We start from the raw sequence: 17,820 nt of genomic DNA on the forward strand, positions 1-17,820 counted from the left end.
GAACAAGTTGAGGAGACTAAATTACTTGGTTTTACTTTAGATTGTAAACTGTCATGGTCAAAACATATAGATTCAATGGTTGTAAAGAAGGGGAGAGGTCGTAATAAAGGTCGTAATAATTGGCCATAATAAAGAGATGCTCTGCTTTTTTGACACCACTTTCCAAAAAGCAAGTTCTAATCTTGATTATTGTCCAGTCGTGTGGTCCAGTGCTGCAAGGAAAGACCTAGTTAAGCTGCAGCTGGCCCAGAACAGAGCGGCACATTTTGCTCTTAATTGTAATCCGAGGGCTGATATAAATACTATGCATGCCAGTCTCTCTTGGCTAAGAGTTGAGGAGAGACTGACTGCATCACTTCTTCTTTTTATAAGAAACATTCATGTGCTGAAAATCCCAAATTGTTTGTACAGTCAACTTACACACAGCTCTGACACACAGACTTATCCCCAAGGTTTTTTTTCACAGTCCCGAAATCCAGAACAAATAGAGCCCTAATTGCATGGAACTTCCTTCCATCTCATATTGCTCAAATAATCAGCAAACCTAGTTCCAAAAATCAGATAAAGCAACACCTCATGGCACAATGCTTCTCCCCCTACTTGACCTAGGTAGTTTGTGTGTATGCATTGATACGTAGGCTACGTATGCCTTTGAACATAACATTTTATTTTGTTCTGTCCTTGAGCTGTTCTTGTCTATTGATGTATTATGTCATTCTGTATTATGTTTCATGTTTTGTGTGGACCCCAGGAAGAGTAGCTGCTGCTTTTGCAACATAATAAATATAATATAATAATAAAATACCAAATACCAAACACATTTTAATCAAACCATATGGTTCAAATGAAAAATACATACCAAAAAATACGTACTTAAATAAATTGCATTCATATCAGAACTTACATCATACAATGAGGCCATTGATACAGTTTGGTGTAATCATTAGGCATCTGGGCAGGAACAGTTATCTTTGTTTATTTCTTTGTCTGATCTGCATGGTGTCCATTGTTAATTACCTCACAGTCCATTGTCTTATGTCAGATAGAGCAATGATTCCGCCTGCACTGATCGGTTGAGGGACGAGTGTTGCGTAGGAGTGACGCCACCTGACGTAAGACAATGCTCACAATCTGGACTGCACATGGGGTTTGACACTGTGACAGAGATGCTCTTGCAGAAAACCTAGAATCTTCTCCCATGAGTCTTCCTGTGCAATGGCGTGAGGTTTGGTGAAGCCTCCAAACAGCATGACCACTGCAACAAGTTGGAATGACTGCTTTAGATTTAAGACATTTGAGACATGGTATTCTTCTGACTGTATAAATGTAGACCTATATGAAAACTGGGTCCGGTAACATAAGAAAAACCTAGAACTGTAGGATCATTAGTGGACTAGTTTCATCTGGTGAGCTAGATCTAAAGGTTGCAATGCCCTGTGGTACTAGACGAATGTATTGGGACTCCTATAGGAGCACAAGCACTATAAAAGCATAGTCTGTCTGCATGAATGACTCTGGAAAGGCACCTCTCTGTTGGCCTGGCTGCAACACAAAGGTACAAGCCCTGCAGTTGGGACCATACGGCGGTTCAATCAGGTGACCAGCTCCAGGGTAGGACAGAGTGGTCAGCAGGTGACTGTTTCCTGTTCTCTCCATCATCTGCTTCATCTGAGGAGAAAATTATGGAGTTTAGCACTAATTAATTAATCTCATCAATTGATATCTTGTATTTAAAACATCTTACATGTAAAGTCCCCATATTTGGTGACCCTATTAGATTTTTCTAWTTCAATTCAGTCTGGTATGAGAACGGTAGCCCCTATCTGCAAAAGCAGGGTGTCTGCAGAAAGCTGAGTATCTTGGCTATTGATCTATGCCTTCAAATCTTTGGTTTGACTTACTACCATATATGGGCATACAAATTTATAAGGGCAGGCCGTACTGATGAGCTCATTTCAAGATGTTTGCTACCTACATTCCTGTCAGCATTGTGAAGCATAAACGTTGATACACACCCAAAGCCGGGACTCCACAAATCATGAGGATATCTTATTTGTCGTTTTCACCAAACAGCAAACATCTTACAAGGTAAGCGTCGATTTGGTCTGTGTTTGGGCTGTAGCTACATGGGGGGATATCAAATTAGGAACAAATCTAGCCTACTGCCAATGTTATCTGATGATGTATGACTTAATGGCAACATCAAATGTCCACCGAGTAACTATATCTTTGCGCATCAGAAATATGATGCTTGTTTATGCGCTGTAGGCATCAATATCCCCGGTATGTCCTCCGACACCACCACAATGTTTGAGAGAGGTTGGTGTTGTATACATTTTGTTTTTATAGTAAACAACAACTTTTGGGCACATCCAGTGTGCAGAAACAGTGCAATTACCACATTCGGGACACTTTGGAGAGGTTGAAAGGACACTTGAATATCCCGTAGGTACCCCATAACACCCCCCACAGTGTTTGAGTGAGGTTGATATGGTAAGAATTGTGTTTTTATACTGAAAAATAGCATTTAGGGATTTCAAATATGTAATAGCACTGGAATTATCTCATTTACAGACATATGCCACTTTGGAGAGGTTTATGGACACTGGAAGCATCCCATGACCACACCTGAAACCACTTACTAAAACATCTGCCCATTTCTAGTTGTTAGGTCTATAAGTCCCATTTTTATCTGATATTGTTCACATGTTGTGGAAGCCATCTGATGTGTTTCCAGCTCTGGGCATCAATAATTCACGTATAGCTTGTCAATGAAAGATGGTTATTTTGTGTGTGCTTGATCTTGTTTATTCTGAACTATGTAACTCCTATCTATCTTCTATCTATCTAATTTCCTCATAATCTCCCAGATATTTTCTTTCCAAATATATCACGTTTTGCCATGTCAGAATCATGTAATTACACATGAATAGCAGTTACTTTTGGGTATGTCTATTTAGGCCGAAATCTACATTTTGCCATTACATTTAAGAGGTTTTTTAAACTGCATGTATGAAGCATGATGTTTTCCATAGGCAAACCAGACGTAGCTCACATCATCAGCTGATTCAACAGCAGCCCAATTCTGATCATCTTGTCCAACAACCAGCAGCAGAGGACATGTTATCCTCCCCATCTGAGGACAGAATAAAACAAAACGGAGCAGAACTGAACAGATTAATAGTCATTTAGGAAAACATTGAATATTGATAGACGCAACAATACTTCTGAGCCCTCAATCTTGTGAGATACTGGAGGATCATGATAGGACTGGAGAAAGTGTGAAACTGTTCTCAGTATTGGTTGAGTTCTCCAGCGTAATCTTTTAGAKGTCCTTATCATCCTGTCCTCCTGTGTGGGATACAGTTCCCTCGCTACAATCATCCAAACAAGAGCAGAGTACTGAAGGGTCTTTCTGTACATAACAGATATCTTACTTCCACTTTCAGGTCTATATCTTCTGGAATAGGTAGAAGAACGTCCCTCCAGATGAGGCGATTCTCCTCATCAGTACGGGCCTTTGCATATTTTCTGAAAACGCATGGCCAAAAGTATAGTACTGATTTTCTGCTTGAAAATCATTAGGCTACTTTATAAACAGACAAACACAAGTAAACATAAGGTATTGACTCACTTGTGTATACCCTGAGATGTTTCCTCAACGGACTGGGTGGCTCCAATTCGACACGCATGGCTGCCACTGATGCACACACAACATCTAGGCTAAAAAGAGTAGACAGAGATTTAATTAAGCTGCATGAATACATTGTTTATTACTGACTGGGGACAGATAAGCAAAAWTGCATTTTGTCGCTGATATTCATGTGATTTTCCTAAACACAACTCAATGATGGTGAGTATGATGGGGACATTTTGGTCTGGGTAAAGCGCATGCACATATGTTTATTCAGGAAACCAACAAACTGACAGGGCAGGAGTTTCTTAGGGACTTACTTTGACAGCTTCTGAGTAAGCAGTGATGGATAGAACCACTGTAACGCCAAGGGAAAGGCCAAGCAGCGCAATTCTGTCAGCGGCCACTAGAGGGTGATCCTGCAGTAGTCTGAATGCAGCCTGAGAAGATATTAGCATGTGACAATACTCATTTAGGCATTTATTAAAGTTTTCTCAAGACAATGGATCAAGAAAGACGTGCAGATGTTTTTTCCCCCAGCCCCACAGACGTGAGAGACAGCATAGTGGTGTGCGTGTTAGTATTCACATTCAAAGATGGTGAAAGAGTCCTCTCACCTGATTCCAAAGGTCTAAATCAGTTACTAATTGTGTAAGGTAAGGATTCAAACTAGCAAACAAACATTCACCACAGGCATTATGTAGCATTGTCTGTCAGACTGTCACTTGTCAGGCAAGTTATTGTTTATCAAGTTATTGTTTATAAGAGCTTACCGACTGACTAAAAATAACTTCTTAAAACATAGTACATGTATTTGGAGCAGTTCCCATTTTGCAGGCGCACGCACGCACACACACACACACGCACGCACACGCACGCACGCACGCACACACACACACACACACACACATAAATGGCCGAGCGTCAACCATGATTTCTATATGAAAATGGTGCAGACGGTAGACACAAACCTCAAAGTAAGGGTAGCCAATGGTAGCATTTTTATTTTGGTCTGGGAAGACGTAAAGTAGCGCCATGGCAGCAAAGCCGTGGGATGCCAAGAGAGCCGCTCTATATTCCACCAGGCCGCCACTACCTCCCCACATGTCTAAAACTCCAGGGAAGGGTCCGGGACCTTCAGGATGACATGATCAAAAAAACATTATTCTTTATTTCTACCACTGACCCTGTGCCTTATACCAGTCAAAAGTGTGGATATATATATATATATTCAACATATCAGAACTCAAAATTTAATTTGTTAGGACTTATTATTCCTCTACAGGTCTTAAAGAGAACCCAGACAAAATGGCCAAAATGTGACCTTCAGTTATTGAGAGCATATTGTGTACCTGGTGGCAGGAATAGGGTCCCTGTGACCCCTCCCTCTGTGATGTCGACCCTGCGGACTCCAGGGGCCATGTACCAGCGCTCTGTGACGACACTCGCCAGGGCCACCTGCTCTCTGAACCCCTGACTCATGTGTCCCCTGTACACAGAGATGTGCACCACCATGGGAGTGTGGACCTCCTTCTTTCTCAACCTACGAGAGGTATAAACATTTTATATTCCAAAACTACCAACCACTTTAGCGTTGGCCTGAGTGTCAGAATAACCTCATGTTCATTCTCATGTTTACCTGAGTTCCGGTCTACTGCCAGGTATTGGTCTCATGCTCCACAACAGACCCATGGGCTCAACACCCTCATATGTCCCCCCTACACTTGGATCCTTGAAGACTATTAATGACATAAAAGTTACTTGAAAGTACAGGGCGAAAAGTGTGGTTTGTGTAGCAAAAAAACACGCATTTTGTGACAGGGGTTTTTATATAGTTATGATGAATATGACACAAGTCTGAGTTTACAGAATCCATCATATTGTTATTTCACTGTAATTCCTTTAAATAAATGAAAGAGTTTCCAGTGCAGGCCCAAATACATCCGATAGTGCATTTACAAATGTTTTTCTGGTGTTGAAGTAGCTAAATGAAGTAGCAAAATGAAGTAGCTACAGGAAATKAAGTAGATAAATGGAAATAATATCTCTCACCTGTGACCCTTCCCTGAGCATCACTGACATAATGCCCAAACGCCTCCCAGTAGTCTGTGTCTTCAGACTGATGTAAAGAATGTAGTGTGACCTCCTGTGTCGGTGGTAAGTTCCCCACAACCACATGGAACTTCTCATCAAAGAGGGCTCTCCATGGTTTTACAGTCAACACAGGAATCACACCCATCTGACACATGACTTCTTCACAAAAAACTGTGACAACCTTAATAGGTCTCCTTTACATTGAAGTTGTGAACCGTCACTGCTCATCCGACCCGTGAGCAATGGTTAAAAACATCAATAGAGTGCCTAGGTGAATATCAAATCAAATCAAATTTTAACTTTATTTGTCACATGCACCAAATGCAACAAGTGTAGACTTTACCGGGAAATGCTTACTTACAAGCCCTTAACCAACAGTGCAGTTCAAGAAGAAGAAAATATTTACCAAGTAGACTAAAATAAAAATAAATAATAAAAAGTAACACAATAAGAATAACAATAACGAGGCTATACACAGCGGTATACAGTGGTATTCTGTCCGGTCCAAACAGCTACTTTAACAACTTGCTCAGTACATATACGTAGATACCATGTACCTTAGGGTTTAATTATTAACTCATATCTTCAAACATAAAAAGGTGGATGAGTAACTAATTTGCAGGTGATTACCACTCTTCATGAAATAGGCAACAATCCAGTATTAACTTCATAAAATGTGGCTATTCTAATCAAATAAGTACCTTGTGAGGAAAACATTATGAATGTGGGTTTTCACATGTGCATTTTGTTTTGTGTGAAGGTTAAATGTAACACTGTCTATCAGTACCAGAGGTGATATTCACTGAGGCTGTGAGGGAGAACTCTAATCTCTGGTCAATCAGTGTTATCTTTGTAACATTTTTAAATAGTGGGACTTTGGAAATAGCTTATTTCAAATAATAAATGTGATATATCATGTACTGTTGCTGTTGCATCATCGACTGCCCCTGGCCAACCAGTATCTATACAGCTGAAGTCGGAAGTTTACATACACTTAGGTTGGAGTCATTAAAACTCATTTTCAACCACTCCACAAATTTCTTGTTAATTTACAAAGTATAGTTTTGGCAAGTCGGTAGGACATCTACTTTGCGCATGACACAAGTCATTTTTCTAACAATTGTTTACAGAAAGATTATTTCACTTATAATTCACTGTATCACAATTCCAATAGGTCAGAAGTTACATACACTAAGTTGACTGTGCCTGTTGACTGTGCTGTTGTTCTGGGATTGATTTACACTTTTCGCACCAAAGTACTTTCATCTCTAGGACACAGAACATGTCTCCTTCGTGAGCGGTATGACGGCTGCGTGGTCCCATGGTGTTTATACTTGCATACTATTGTTTGTACAGATGAACGTGGTACCTTCAGGCATTTGGAAATTGCTCCCAAGGGTGAACCAGCCTTGTGGAGGTCTACAATGTTTTTTCTGAGGTCTTGGCTGATTTCTTTTGATTTTCCCATGATGTCAAGCAAAGAGGCACTGAGTTTGAAGGTAGGCCTTGAAATACATCCGAAGGTACACCTCCAATTGACTCAAATGAAGTCAATTAGCCTATCAGAAGCTTCTAAAGCCATGACATAATTTTCTGGAATTTTCCAAGCTGTTTAAAGGCACAGTCAACTTAGTGTATGTAAACTTCTGACCCACTGGAATTGTGATACAGTGAATTCTAAGTGAAATAATCTGTCTGTAAACAATTGTTGGAAAAATGACTTGGGTCATGCACAAAGTAGATGTCCTAACCGACTTGCCAAAACTATAGTTTGTTAACAAGAAATTTGTGGAGTGGTTGAAAAACGAGTTTTAATGACTCCAACCTAAATGTATGTAAATTTCCGACTTCAAGTGTACCTCCTCCATTTTTGTGGTGATGCATGGGCAGGGGGTGACAGCTGTTATCTCTGCCTACGTTAGCTGGGTGGCAGACTGAAGGTTGGCCACATAGGAAGACTCTCTCAGTGCTACTGAAGGACTGTGGCTCAGAGGGTAATATTACCATCTGTCGTCCAGTAGCTCTGTTAATATAGCAGACCTGATCTGTAATCACTGGATTTTCTCCGACACACGCCTCTGTGGTCTGGCGTTGGCAGGCCGGACTGGCACTGGGGAGGCAGGCGGGGAAGACACCAGACGGACACGCCCTGGGATGGCTTGCGGGGCAGGTGAGGCTGACACTGCAATGGCTGGCAGCTCAGGGAAAGAACTAGTGAGCTCCCTCCTGTCCATGGAGTCTATAAGATTTAATTGTTCCAGTTAAGGAACTGCAGTTCCCTGCCATCAGTGTGTGTTATGATTAGTCTAGATTGCAAAATGGTCGTTTCACCTCTGAAAGCACAAGAAAGAGGATTTGGACACCCACCAGCTCAGATTGTTCTGAAATCGTTTCTGTTAGTAACATACATGATTAGCATTCCTGAAACATTATTTTGTTGAAATATAATTTGAACTCTGATCAATTAAGCTAATTGATTGCAGCCAAATTGGCTATTTTAATTTATAGGAGTCAGGTAATATTTAAAAAATGTAGTASCCAAACTTCTTCCTACCAATGAGGAAGACATGAGGAATAAATCAAATTTAAAAAACACCCATCGTATTTTTCTGCTTCAGGTGTTCGGTTGGCGTTGCTCTTTTCCAAAGACAAATTCTGCCACTCTCGACTAGGCTATTTTGCGCCCACGAGATGGCGCAATGTGACTGTGTTTCCCAACGGTGTCGTCAACAAAAACTCCCTTTTCAACATCCGCTGTGCACATTTTCCCACTGGGAATATTGTTTTATGTAGAGCCTTAGGCATTTTATCCTACTTTTGAAAAGACACGTCCACTGTCTGAAAGAGTGTGTGCAATAAATATGTTTCTGTTTTTCTCTTAGTATTTCTCCCGAAAGAATGTTGAATGATCTGAATCACCTCTCATGTAGGCTATAATTTTCAAGCATCTTTTAGATTGCTTATATCATCCTAGCCTATATATAGTTTTTGAAAGTTATGCCCTTTGAAAATTACGCCATATAAGACTATTTCATCTTCTGTAGGCTGTCATCATTAGCCATGACGCACCAACAGTATCGCTTCCTTTAAATTACACTTTGAAATTGTGACACACCAAATAAGATGCATGTGTTGAGGCAAGGAACATGCGACCATGCACTTGTTTTGGACCAAGCAAGCCCACTCTGAGCGTGAATTATTTAAATCCATCCTAAATAGTCCCCGCACACGTCTTCCAGTAATCATGGGTAGGATTATGGTGATTTGAAAAATACAATTAAAATAAACTGCTCAGTATTTACAGAAACAACTAACAAACATCAGAGAATCATTAGGTAGCCTGGAAACCAGCCACCGCTGTGTGGTAGTATTTAGTGATTCCATAGAGACGGAGTAAAGTTCTCAATTTATTTCTCCTCGCGTCCTCCCTCCTGTCCTCGCGCCTCGTCTCCTTCTCAAAACCCATTGGATGAGAACGCCAGAGATCTCGCCCCTCTGACCTTCTCCTCCAATGGGTTTTGAGAAGGAGACGAGGAGAAGGGACGCAATAAAATATAATTGAGATCTTCCCGGAGTCGCGCTCGCGCCACCTTCACGATGCTGCTGTTCTTTCAGCACCACGAGCACAGCACAGGTTTGCGCAGCTTTGGTTTGGCAGTGAGACCGCGAGGGACCAGATCACAGTAACCGGCGCGTAAGTCCTACTTAATTGTTGATTTTTTTTCAAACAATGTGATATGAGTCATGTTCGTTATTTAATGTTCTTAGATGTTTTTTTTCTTTTTCTTTAGTAATAGCCTACAGACTTGATATTGAGAATACCGTTTTCTGATGCGCTCACGTTTCCAATCATTCACACAAAGTCACATTTGATCTGTAAAATAAATAATTCAAGAGTTACTTTTGACATGGCTTTCTGGTAGATATATATAAAAACATCGTCAAGAAAGTGATCCATTGAAGATCAATTTAATTTACAGGCATAAGAATTTTCGGTGCGTTGTGCATGTTTCATCTGTCATCATCAACTGAGTCCAAATCGATTGAAAGGGAGAAAGCAGTAAACTTAAAATGGACCACGGAGTAAGTAGCATCTCATAAAAAAAATCCCAGAGAATTCTCATCAATCATGGTAATTGGGCACATTGCACCTTTATCATAAGTGCAAATTGGTGGGGAGTCTATCATGCAGTGTGCAATCAAAATCTTGGGTGATACAATTATTTACATTTAGATGACTGCAATTGGAGCAATTGTGCATGAGATTTGCTTTGTAGAACTGCCGGCTATAAATGCACTGCAATATAGGTCATTAATGAACTTGGCTACTTACTCCTCACCTGTGGGTAAAATCTTCTTTTAACATTTTGTCTGATGGTTGCAAAGTTGTTGCTTTATTTCATTCAAAGCCAAGTATATGCTCTGTGCATAGATATTGTAGTTGATGAGGGATGTATCTATCTTTGCTGTAGAAGGCATGTCTGCACGGTTTCACATTGTACATCACTCTGATGGTTAATGACATGTGCCACTAATTCAGACCACCCATTCATATGTAAAGCAGCACACTGTCTTAAACCATAACAACGTACAGTATGACATACAGCACATGTTGTACCATACATAACATTTCCCCCTCCTTTCTAAAACCAGGGACTGGTACCATATATACAAATGTCCATAGGGCAATAACCCAGTGATGCCTAACAAAAAAACATGAACCTTTAAACGGAAGAGGTAAACAAAGACTCTCCAAAACTAGACAGTTCAGTCAGTTAACCTGAAGGTTGACTAAGACACCTAACGGAACCTAAGTATTAAAGGAGGAAAGGTAGTCCTCCAGTCAGTGGCTGCATAGGCTGATCTTAAAGCCATCACTGCTTGTAGCTCTGGACCTTGGGAGCCCACAGAGGCTAAGGCTTAGGTGGTAGTGCAGGAGGAGGTTCATCAGGTATGTCTCTGGCCTGTATGTTTGTGTTATACTGGCCAATGCGAGAGGAGTGGGACTTTCCTGAGGCGGCTGGCGTGCCAGCGTGATCCATTGCTCGGCATGAAGGTGGCGAGCCCCAGATGTCGACTGACCTGCAAGGGGTCCGTCCAGAATGAGACCATTTTGTTTTGCATCGCTGAGACCGACAGACTTGGAACCTGTCTGACACTTGGATGATCGGCTACTTCACCCTGTGTACATTGTCGAAGCGCCATTTCATTGCTCTTTGGTGCCTGGTGGCTGCCTGCTTTGCTTGTGTGCACCTAGTTGTCGGTGCTGTCACACCCTGTGTTCTGAGTCTTTCCAGTGGGAGTTCCATCTCACGACCGAGCATGAGAGATTCCGGTGAGACCTGTGTTGCTGTGTGTTTTCATGCTCTGTAGTGCACTAGTGTTTGGTTCAGGGCGGTTTGGAACGTGCACCCCTGGACCAGGTGTGCTCTGATGCGGTTCTTCAGCGCTTGGTTGAAGCGTTCCACCCCTTTGGCCGACAGGGCGGAACCCCACAAGCTCGACGACTGGAGCTGTAAAGGTGCACTTTTCGCCATTCAGGGTCAGGTTGTTCTGCAGTAGAGCACTGAATACTTTGTGGCGTCGCTGGTCATGGATGTGGAGGTCTTGGCTGTGGATCACGATGCCGTCTAGATAGACCGCTACCCTGGATATTCCAGCGAGGATGGTGCTCATCACCTGGAAGCAGCTGGGGGCGGAGCTAAGTCCACCAGAGATGCATGTGTATCTGAACACACCAGCGTGTGTGACGAAGGCCGTGAGGTCTCTGCTGGCTGGGTGGAGGGACACCTGAATATAACCCTGACTCAGGTCAAGCTTCATGAAGACCCTGAAGCCGTGAAATTGTTCAGTCACCTCCTCAGCGGGTACTACTATCCGGGACAACAGCCTTGTTCACAGCACAGGGATTCACACAGGTCTGGATTCCACCTAACTTTTGGTTGCAATGACCACGTTTGAAATCCAGGGGCAACGTTGACTGGCTCAATGATGTCTGCCTTCAACTGCGACTGGAGATCTTTTGTGACGTCATCACGCAATGCAAAGGGGTTGCACCACAGGGGCTGCATGACTGGGGTCATGTCCGGGTTCACTAAGGGCCTTTGCGTAAAGGCTGTGAGGCAGCCCAGTCCATCAAACAGAGCTGGCCTCTTCTGTTGCCATGTGCAGGTAACCTGGTGGATAGCTGACCCACTGTCATCTCTCAGTGTGAACCCCAAGCCTGTGAAGAGGTCGAGCCCCAGGAGTTTGGCTCCCCGCTTTGCAATGTGAAATGTGAATGACGGTAGGTGCTTGGTGACGTAGTGCACTGGGACCTGGAGAGTGCCTAMAATGTCTATCTTGGAGCTACCGTACCCACACAGGGCAGTGGAGGACTGTTGGAGTAGCTGGTGAGTGAAGAACTTGTTGTAGGTGGCAAGGTTGAGCAACGACACTGCAGCGCCTGTATCCAGTAGCAAAGACAAACCCACCTCACCCAGCTGCATGTTTTGAATGACACATGATTGATGGAGACAGTTTGGATTTCAGTGCGTTCATGTTGAGAGTCAGAGGAGAATGAGGGCGGAGCTAGTAGCAAGGGCAGAATGACACACTTCTGCAAAGTGATTGTATTTTTGAACAGTTCTTGCATATCGTTCCACGGGCTGGGCACTTGAAGCCATTGAATCGTGAGAGCAAGCCCCACAGTTGCTACAGCTAAGTCGGTTTGTCTGTCTGTGTGCCTGCTGTTTCCATGCAGCTATCGGTGTGGGAGGGCGTGTGCAACGCACGATCGCTATAGTGTGCCTGCTCGGGCTGAAGCTGCTGTGTGAGAATGGCTGGGGGCCGAGTGTATGCTGCAGAACTGTCTGTTAGCATAGTAGAGCATTACAATGCACCTGGAGTGCTGATTTAATTGCTCCATCAAGTTGTAAATTGTCAGATTCCAAAAGTAGTTTCTCCCTTGTCTTTTCACATAACAGCCCCTCTATCAGCTGATCCCTGAGGATCTCGTCCTGAAGTGCCCCATTGTTACAAAAGCTAGACAAGTCACTCAGATTAGCCATGTAGTTTTGAATTGACTCACCGGGCCGATGGTGTCCCGGTGAAGTGGTTCCGTAGGAGGCTGACTGCACCATTGAATGTAGGAGCCCATCCAAGCGCTCTGAAGATCCTCTGCACCGAGGCAGTGACGGCGCAGTGTTGTCCTCCACTTGTCGGAGATTGTAGAAAAGTTCAGAGCTTCGAGATAAGTGTTTAAACTTTCGAGCCAGTTATTCCCTTCCGGGCATGGAAAGGAATGGCACTGGTGGGGGTAAACTGAATTCAGCCATCCTCGTCGCCAATGCTGTATCTAGCTTAGCTGTAGAAGAACATACGTCTGCGCAGTTTCACATTGTACATCACTCTGACGTTTAATGACATGTGCCACTCATTCTGACCACCCATCTAAACCATAACCRCGTACAGTGGGTCCCAATGGTTGGGTTGAAGAAAACGTAATGGGTTATGAGTTGATGCCGCATGGCTTTAAAGTAGCCTACACATAGGCCTGTAGGTATTAGCCTACCATGTCTTTATTGGGGCGGCAGGTAGCCTAGTGGTTAGAGCCAGTAACCGAAAGGTTGCTGGATCGAATCCCCAAGCTGACAAGGTAAAAATCTGTCGTTCTGCTCCTCAACAAGGCAGTTAACCCACTGTTCCCTGGTAGACCACTATTGTAAATAAGAATTTGTTCTTAACTAACTTGCCTAGTTAAATAAAGGTTAAATAAAAAATAATTCAAAGATCAATCAAATAGGCCTAATTTTCTCAATACTCAGTCCGAATAGCCGTCATTAATTAGTAAGCTACTAGCATAGAACAATAGCTTAATTCACCAGGGATTTATGCGGCACAGATGTGCGCCTGCTTAGGCCTATGCTACATGAGGTTGTTATCGCCATGCTTCATTTGTGCAGAGCTTCTTTCAAACAGTTATAGATCAATTGTTTTATAACTGTAACACATTGTTAACTGCAGTTATTTTTGTAAGTAATTCGACCAATGTAGGGGTGCACAATGCTGGTCTTCAGTTCCAAACTCCAGTTACTTATTGTTTCTCACTGGCATGCTACACTTTTGGATAAGAGTGACTCGCTGCAATCGGTATCTTGTTAAAAGATAAGAATGGGAACAAGCAGTGTAAGGGCCAAAGCTGTTAAACACCTATGCCACACAATTGTAATGTCCATGGAGCCTCCCTTATGAAAAAAGATTGCAGTTAGAGTGCAGTATAACTGTAGTATGCTGCAAATACTGCGTCCAAAATAAGAATGTTTTTTTTTATACAGTAATTTTGCAGTGCAACTGCAGTTACAGTGCGGTATAACTGTAGTTCAACTGCAGTACACTGCAGTTATTCTGCAATTACTGCGTCCAAAATACCACAGTTAAGGCACTTTTACTGCCGTTTGAAAACTGCAGTCTTTTTTTTGGTAATGCCTCAATTGATCAGGCTCAAAACAAAAAATGTTCTGTACTAATCACGAGGGGTACTCTGAAGAGAATTTATGTAATTTTTACCAAAAAAGTAGTCCTAGTCGTGAATAAGAGTGGATAATGAGTTATGTCTCTCAATAGTGAAAGAAAAGTCAGTAAGCCACTCTCTTCGTTCTGGAACAACGGGAGCTAAGAAGTTCTGTATTTCCTCTCAGATGGAAAATTAATGCTGACAGTAAACTAACAGTAAACTAACAGTAAACTAACAGTAAACTGGCAGAGCTAATGCAACTAAAGCTGTAGACAGGAAGAAAATACCTGCATGTTTTAATTTTGCCAGCAGGCAACCAGCGCATGTTAACATAAACACACACACACACACACACACACACACAAACACTGGTTCTGTCATTGTCGATGCTATTTATTGTGCGACACCATCTGTAAGGCTCTAGGCTAGGGTATGCTGCTGTGTCCATTTTGATGTAGCTTCCTGTATAACTTTGCATTATGCTAATACACATATCACAGTAATTTAAATTCACATCAGGGTAAGGATTAGTCTCATTGCAAATGCAATAGCTTATTACATGATAATACAATTCTTTGATGTTTTTATCAAGCACATTCCCAGCTTTGTAGACAGAGTTTATGCAGATGTGACAGTGCCAATGTTTGAAGATTTCCCAGTTTTCAAAGGGAGATTCCCTGCTGTGTGATGTGGATGTTTGTTGTGTCTGTCCTTCTACTCTCTCACTTTGTGTGTCTGTGTCTGTGTGTGTGTGCGTGCATGCTTGCTTGAGTGTGCATGGATGCATGCTTCAGTGAAAGGGTATTAAAGTGGTGTACTTTACTTTACTTTAATATTTATATTTCAGACAACTTTTACTTTTACTCCATTACATTCCTAAAGAAAATAATGTACTTTTTACTCTGTATATTTTCCTTGACACCCAAAAGTACTAGTTACATTTTGAATGTTTAGCAGGACAGGAAAATTGTCTAATTCATGCACTTATCAAGAGAACATCCCCAGTCATCCTTACTTTTTCTGATCTGGCAGACTCACTAAACACAAATGCTTCGTTTGTTGGAGTGTTGGAGTGTGCCCCTGGCTATCCTTAAATGAAAAAAAATCAAGAAAATCATGCTGTCTGGTTTGCTTAATATAAGGAATATGAAATGATTTCTGCTTTTACTTTTGATACTTTCTATTTTAGCGATTACATTTACGTTTGATACTCAAGTGTATTTAAAACCAAATACTTTTTGACTTTTACTCAAGTAGTATTTTTCTGGGTGACTTTYACTTTTACTTGAGTCATTTTCTTTTAAAGTATCTTTACTTCTACTCAAGTTTGACAATTGGGCACTTTTTCCACCACTGATTAAAATCCTTTCTGAGTACTTCTGGTTTTCTGTTCTACCTGATAATTAATTGCACCCACCTGGTGTCCCAGGTCTAAATCAGTCCCTGATTAGAGGGGAACAATGAAAAAGCAAGGCCCAGATTTCAATTGGATGGTTTTAGTGTGTGCACCTATGTGTTTGAGAAATAGCATATGTGAATGTGGGCGTGTGACCTACATACTGTATATTGATATGTGCCAGTGTCTATTAGAGAGTTGAACCCTAGTGTGTAACATATGGATTGTTTTCCCTCTTTGTCTCACACATCACAAACAGGGTCTTTTGAGCATGAGACACCCAGGATTGTGGAAAGAGATCCCCACTGTCCAGTCAGTGTGAGAAACTCAGCCTCTCTTCTCTCCAGCCTCCTTATCTTGCTCAAACAACAACCCTTTCCCAGGGATGCCAGGTACATACATCAGCAGCTCTTCGAAACCAGAGGTAGCCCTCCCTAACCCTGTCCTGATCTAGAGAGGAGGGTCACACACGGTTGGCCCAACCCTGTGTTCCCACCACCCCCACCAGCTGCCTGCTGCTCTGACCTCCCAGTACTACACCACCTCCCCTGACCCACTATCTCCAGTACTGCTACCACCATGGCCAGGGAGTCCAAACACCCCTCCCTCTTCCTTCACTGCTTCCTCTTCCTACTGACCACCAAATGCTACTGGCTGTTGGCCTCTGCCACTCAGAAGCCCCCGGACCCCCAGCTGCCTCTGCAGGAGTACGCCCATTCCATCMGGCTGGACGGTGACATCATGCTGGGCGGCCTATTCCCTGTGCACTCCCGTGGCGAGAGAGGAGTGCCCTGCGGGGAGCTGAAGAAGGAGAAGGGCATTCATAGGCTGGAGGCCATGCTGTTTGCGATTGACCTGATCAACAAGGACCCAGAGCTGCTCCCCAATGTGACACTGGGGGCGCGCATCCTGGACACCTGTTCTAGAGACACCTATGCCCTGGAGCAGTCGCTRACTTTYGTCCAGGCACTCATCGAGAGGGACGGCTCAGATGTGCGCTGCGCCAACGGAGACCCGCCCATCTTCGCCAAGCCGGACAAGGTGGTGGGGGTCATAGGGGCGGCGGCTAGCTCGGTGTCTATCATGGTGGCCAACATCCTACGGCTCTTCAAGGTGAGGATTCTGTTTCCGCTATTTAAAATGGGATGTTGTTTTTTTCCATAGTCCATGCTCTCTATATTAGTTAAGCTGAAGTTTGACTCAGGCTTAATATCTAGTTCTAGCCTACTCTAAAGGCTGTGAAAAGGTCAAAGATGTATTGTGTTTTTGTCTTCCCTTCAAGGTTCTGTTGGTTCGCATAGCAGACTTTGTTCCGCTGCCTTTGACAATGGAATGCTGATGGGGCTTCCCTAGGCTGTGGTGTGGTGGAGCGTCATCTTGACTACATTCTGCAAAGGCTTTCATTTAAATAATTATTTTCCAAGCTAGTGGCTGGGCTTTTGTTAGAAATGTAGGGATTTTCCTGTCACATTACGTCAGCTGGTATKAGAAATAATTCAAAATGATGGGTTGACACCTTTTCTCTGGCATAGAGACATTTGGGCTGCGTGCTTGGTTGGTTCACTATTGAAGCAGATAAAGCTCAATTAGCCAACACCCCATTAGAATATAGTCAGTGTTATTAAAATATATTTGACTAACTCTAGAGGGCTGGAAACTATCGGTTGGTCTTAAGCAGGAGTTTACAACGGTTCTTGTATTCCAATCAGAAGGTCTGAATGTCAGCGACTGACCAGTGGGAGACACATGAAAAGGTCAAACCATTGATGCGAATCGACTGACTATGATATGGAGTCTGGGTTCCCAGAGAGAGGTGAATGAGATGTMATTTAGCACATAGTTGTTGTTGTTGGAATATGTAGTGTCAGCCTGACGAGGTATATTGTTCCCATGTATATAAATTCTTAATGTTTCTGTGATTGAACTGATATTGCAGCATATTGCTCTCAAAACAGCTTGATATTTTTTCTCCCTTAGTAATAGAGAAAGCAACTGTTCTGGAGCTAAAAATAGAAGGTTTGAAATTAGATAGACATGCATTGATATGTTGCATTAATCTAATACAGCCATTGACCTTTTCATAGTCGTCACCGATATAACAACATGGAGGAGAGTATAAATATTCACTAGTCTGCTTGAGGAGAAAAGGTGACAGTGGAGAATGACCCGGACYGGGAAATATTGAATGAGGTTGAATCTTCG

General features: G+C 42.7%; 2 protein-coding genes across 4 annotated transcripts in view; one reads left to right on the plus strand and one right to left on the minus strand.

Moving 5' to 3' along the window:
• Positions 1-809: 809 nt before the first annotated feature.
• On the minus strand, positions 810-6,256 carry LOC111971978 (acyl-coenzyme A thioesterase 1). Of its 2 annotated transcripts, XM_070446070.1 has the most exons (11): positions 6,090-6,256; positions 5,687-5,995; positions 5,274-5,373; positions 4,987-5,177; positions 4,606-4,769; positions 3,955-4,074; positions 3,635-3,723; positions 3,438-3,531; positions 3,056-3,136; positions 1,527-1,668; positions 810-1,255 (listed from the first exon to the last, which is right to left on the minus strand). In XM_070446070.1, the coding sequence occupies exons 2-11, from the start codon at positions 5,880-5,882 to the stop codon at positions 1,125-1,127; spliced, it is 1,308 nt and encodes a 435-aa protein (XP_070302171.1). In that variant the 5' UTR covers positions 5,883-5,995; positions 6,090-6,256; the 3' UTR covers positions 810-1,124. The 2 variants fall into 2 exon arrangements, with proteins under 2 accessions (XP_070302171.1, XP_023854546.1); XM_023998778.2 differs by having other exon boundaries at positions 5,687-6,256.
• Positions 6,257-7,146: 890 nt separating this feature from the next.
• Positions 7,147-17,820, plus strand: part of LOC111971979 (metabotropic glutamate receptor 8) — a 200,606-nt gene continuing 189,932 nt past the window's right edge. The window contains exons 1-2 of one of the 2 annotated variants that reach the window (XM_023998781.2): positions 7,147-7,898; positions 15,878-16,731. In XM_023998781.2, coding sequence (XP_023854549.1) covers positions 16,198-16,731 — 534 coding nt within the window. In that variant the 5' untranslated portion in view covers positions 7,147-7,898; positions 15,878-16,197. Of the gene's footprint in view, positions 7,899-9,326; positions 9,423-15,877; positions 16,732-17,820 lie in introns of those variants that run through there. The other variant, XM_023998779.2, reaches the window with a different exon arrangement.

Source organism: Salvelinus sp. IW2-2015, linkage group LG13, assembly GCF_002910315.2.
Source record: "Salvelinus sp. IW2-2015 linkage group LG13, ASM291031v2, whole genome shotgun sequence".
NCBI lineage: Eukaryota > Metazoa > Chordata > Actinopteri > Salmoniformes > Salmonidae > Salvelinus > Salvelinus sp. IW2-2015.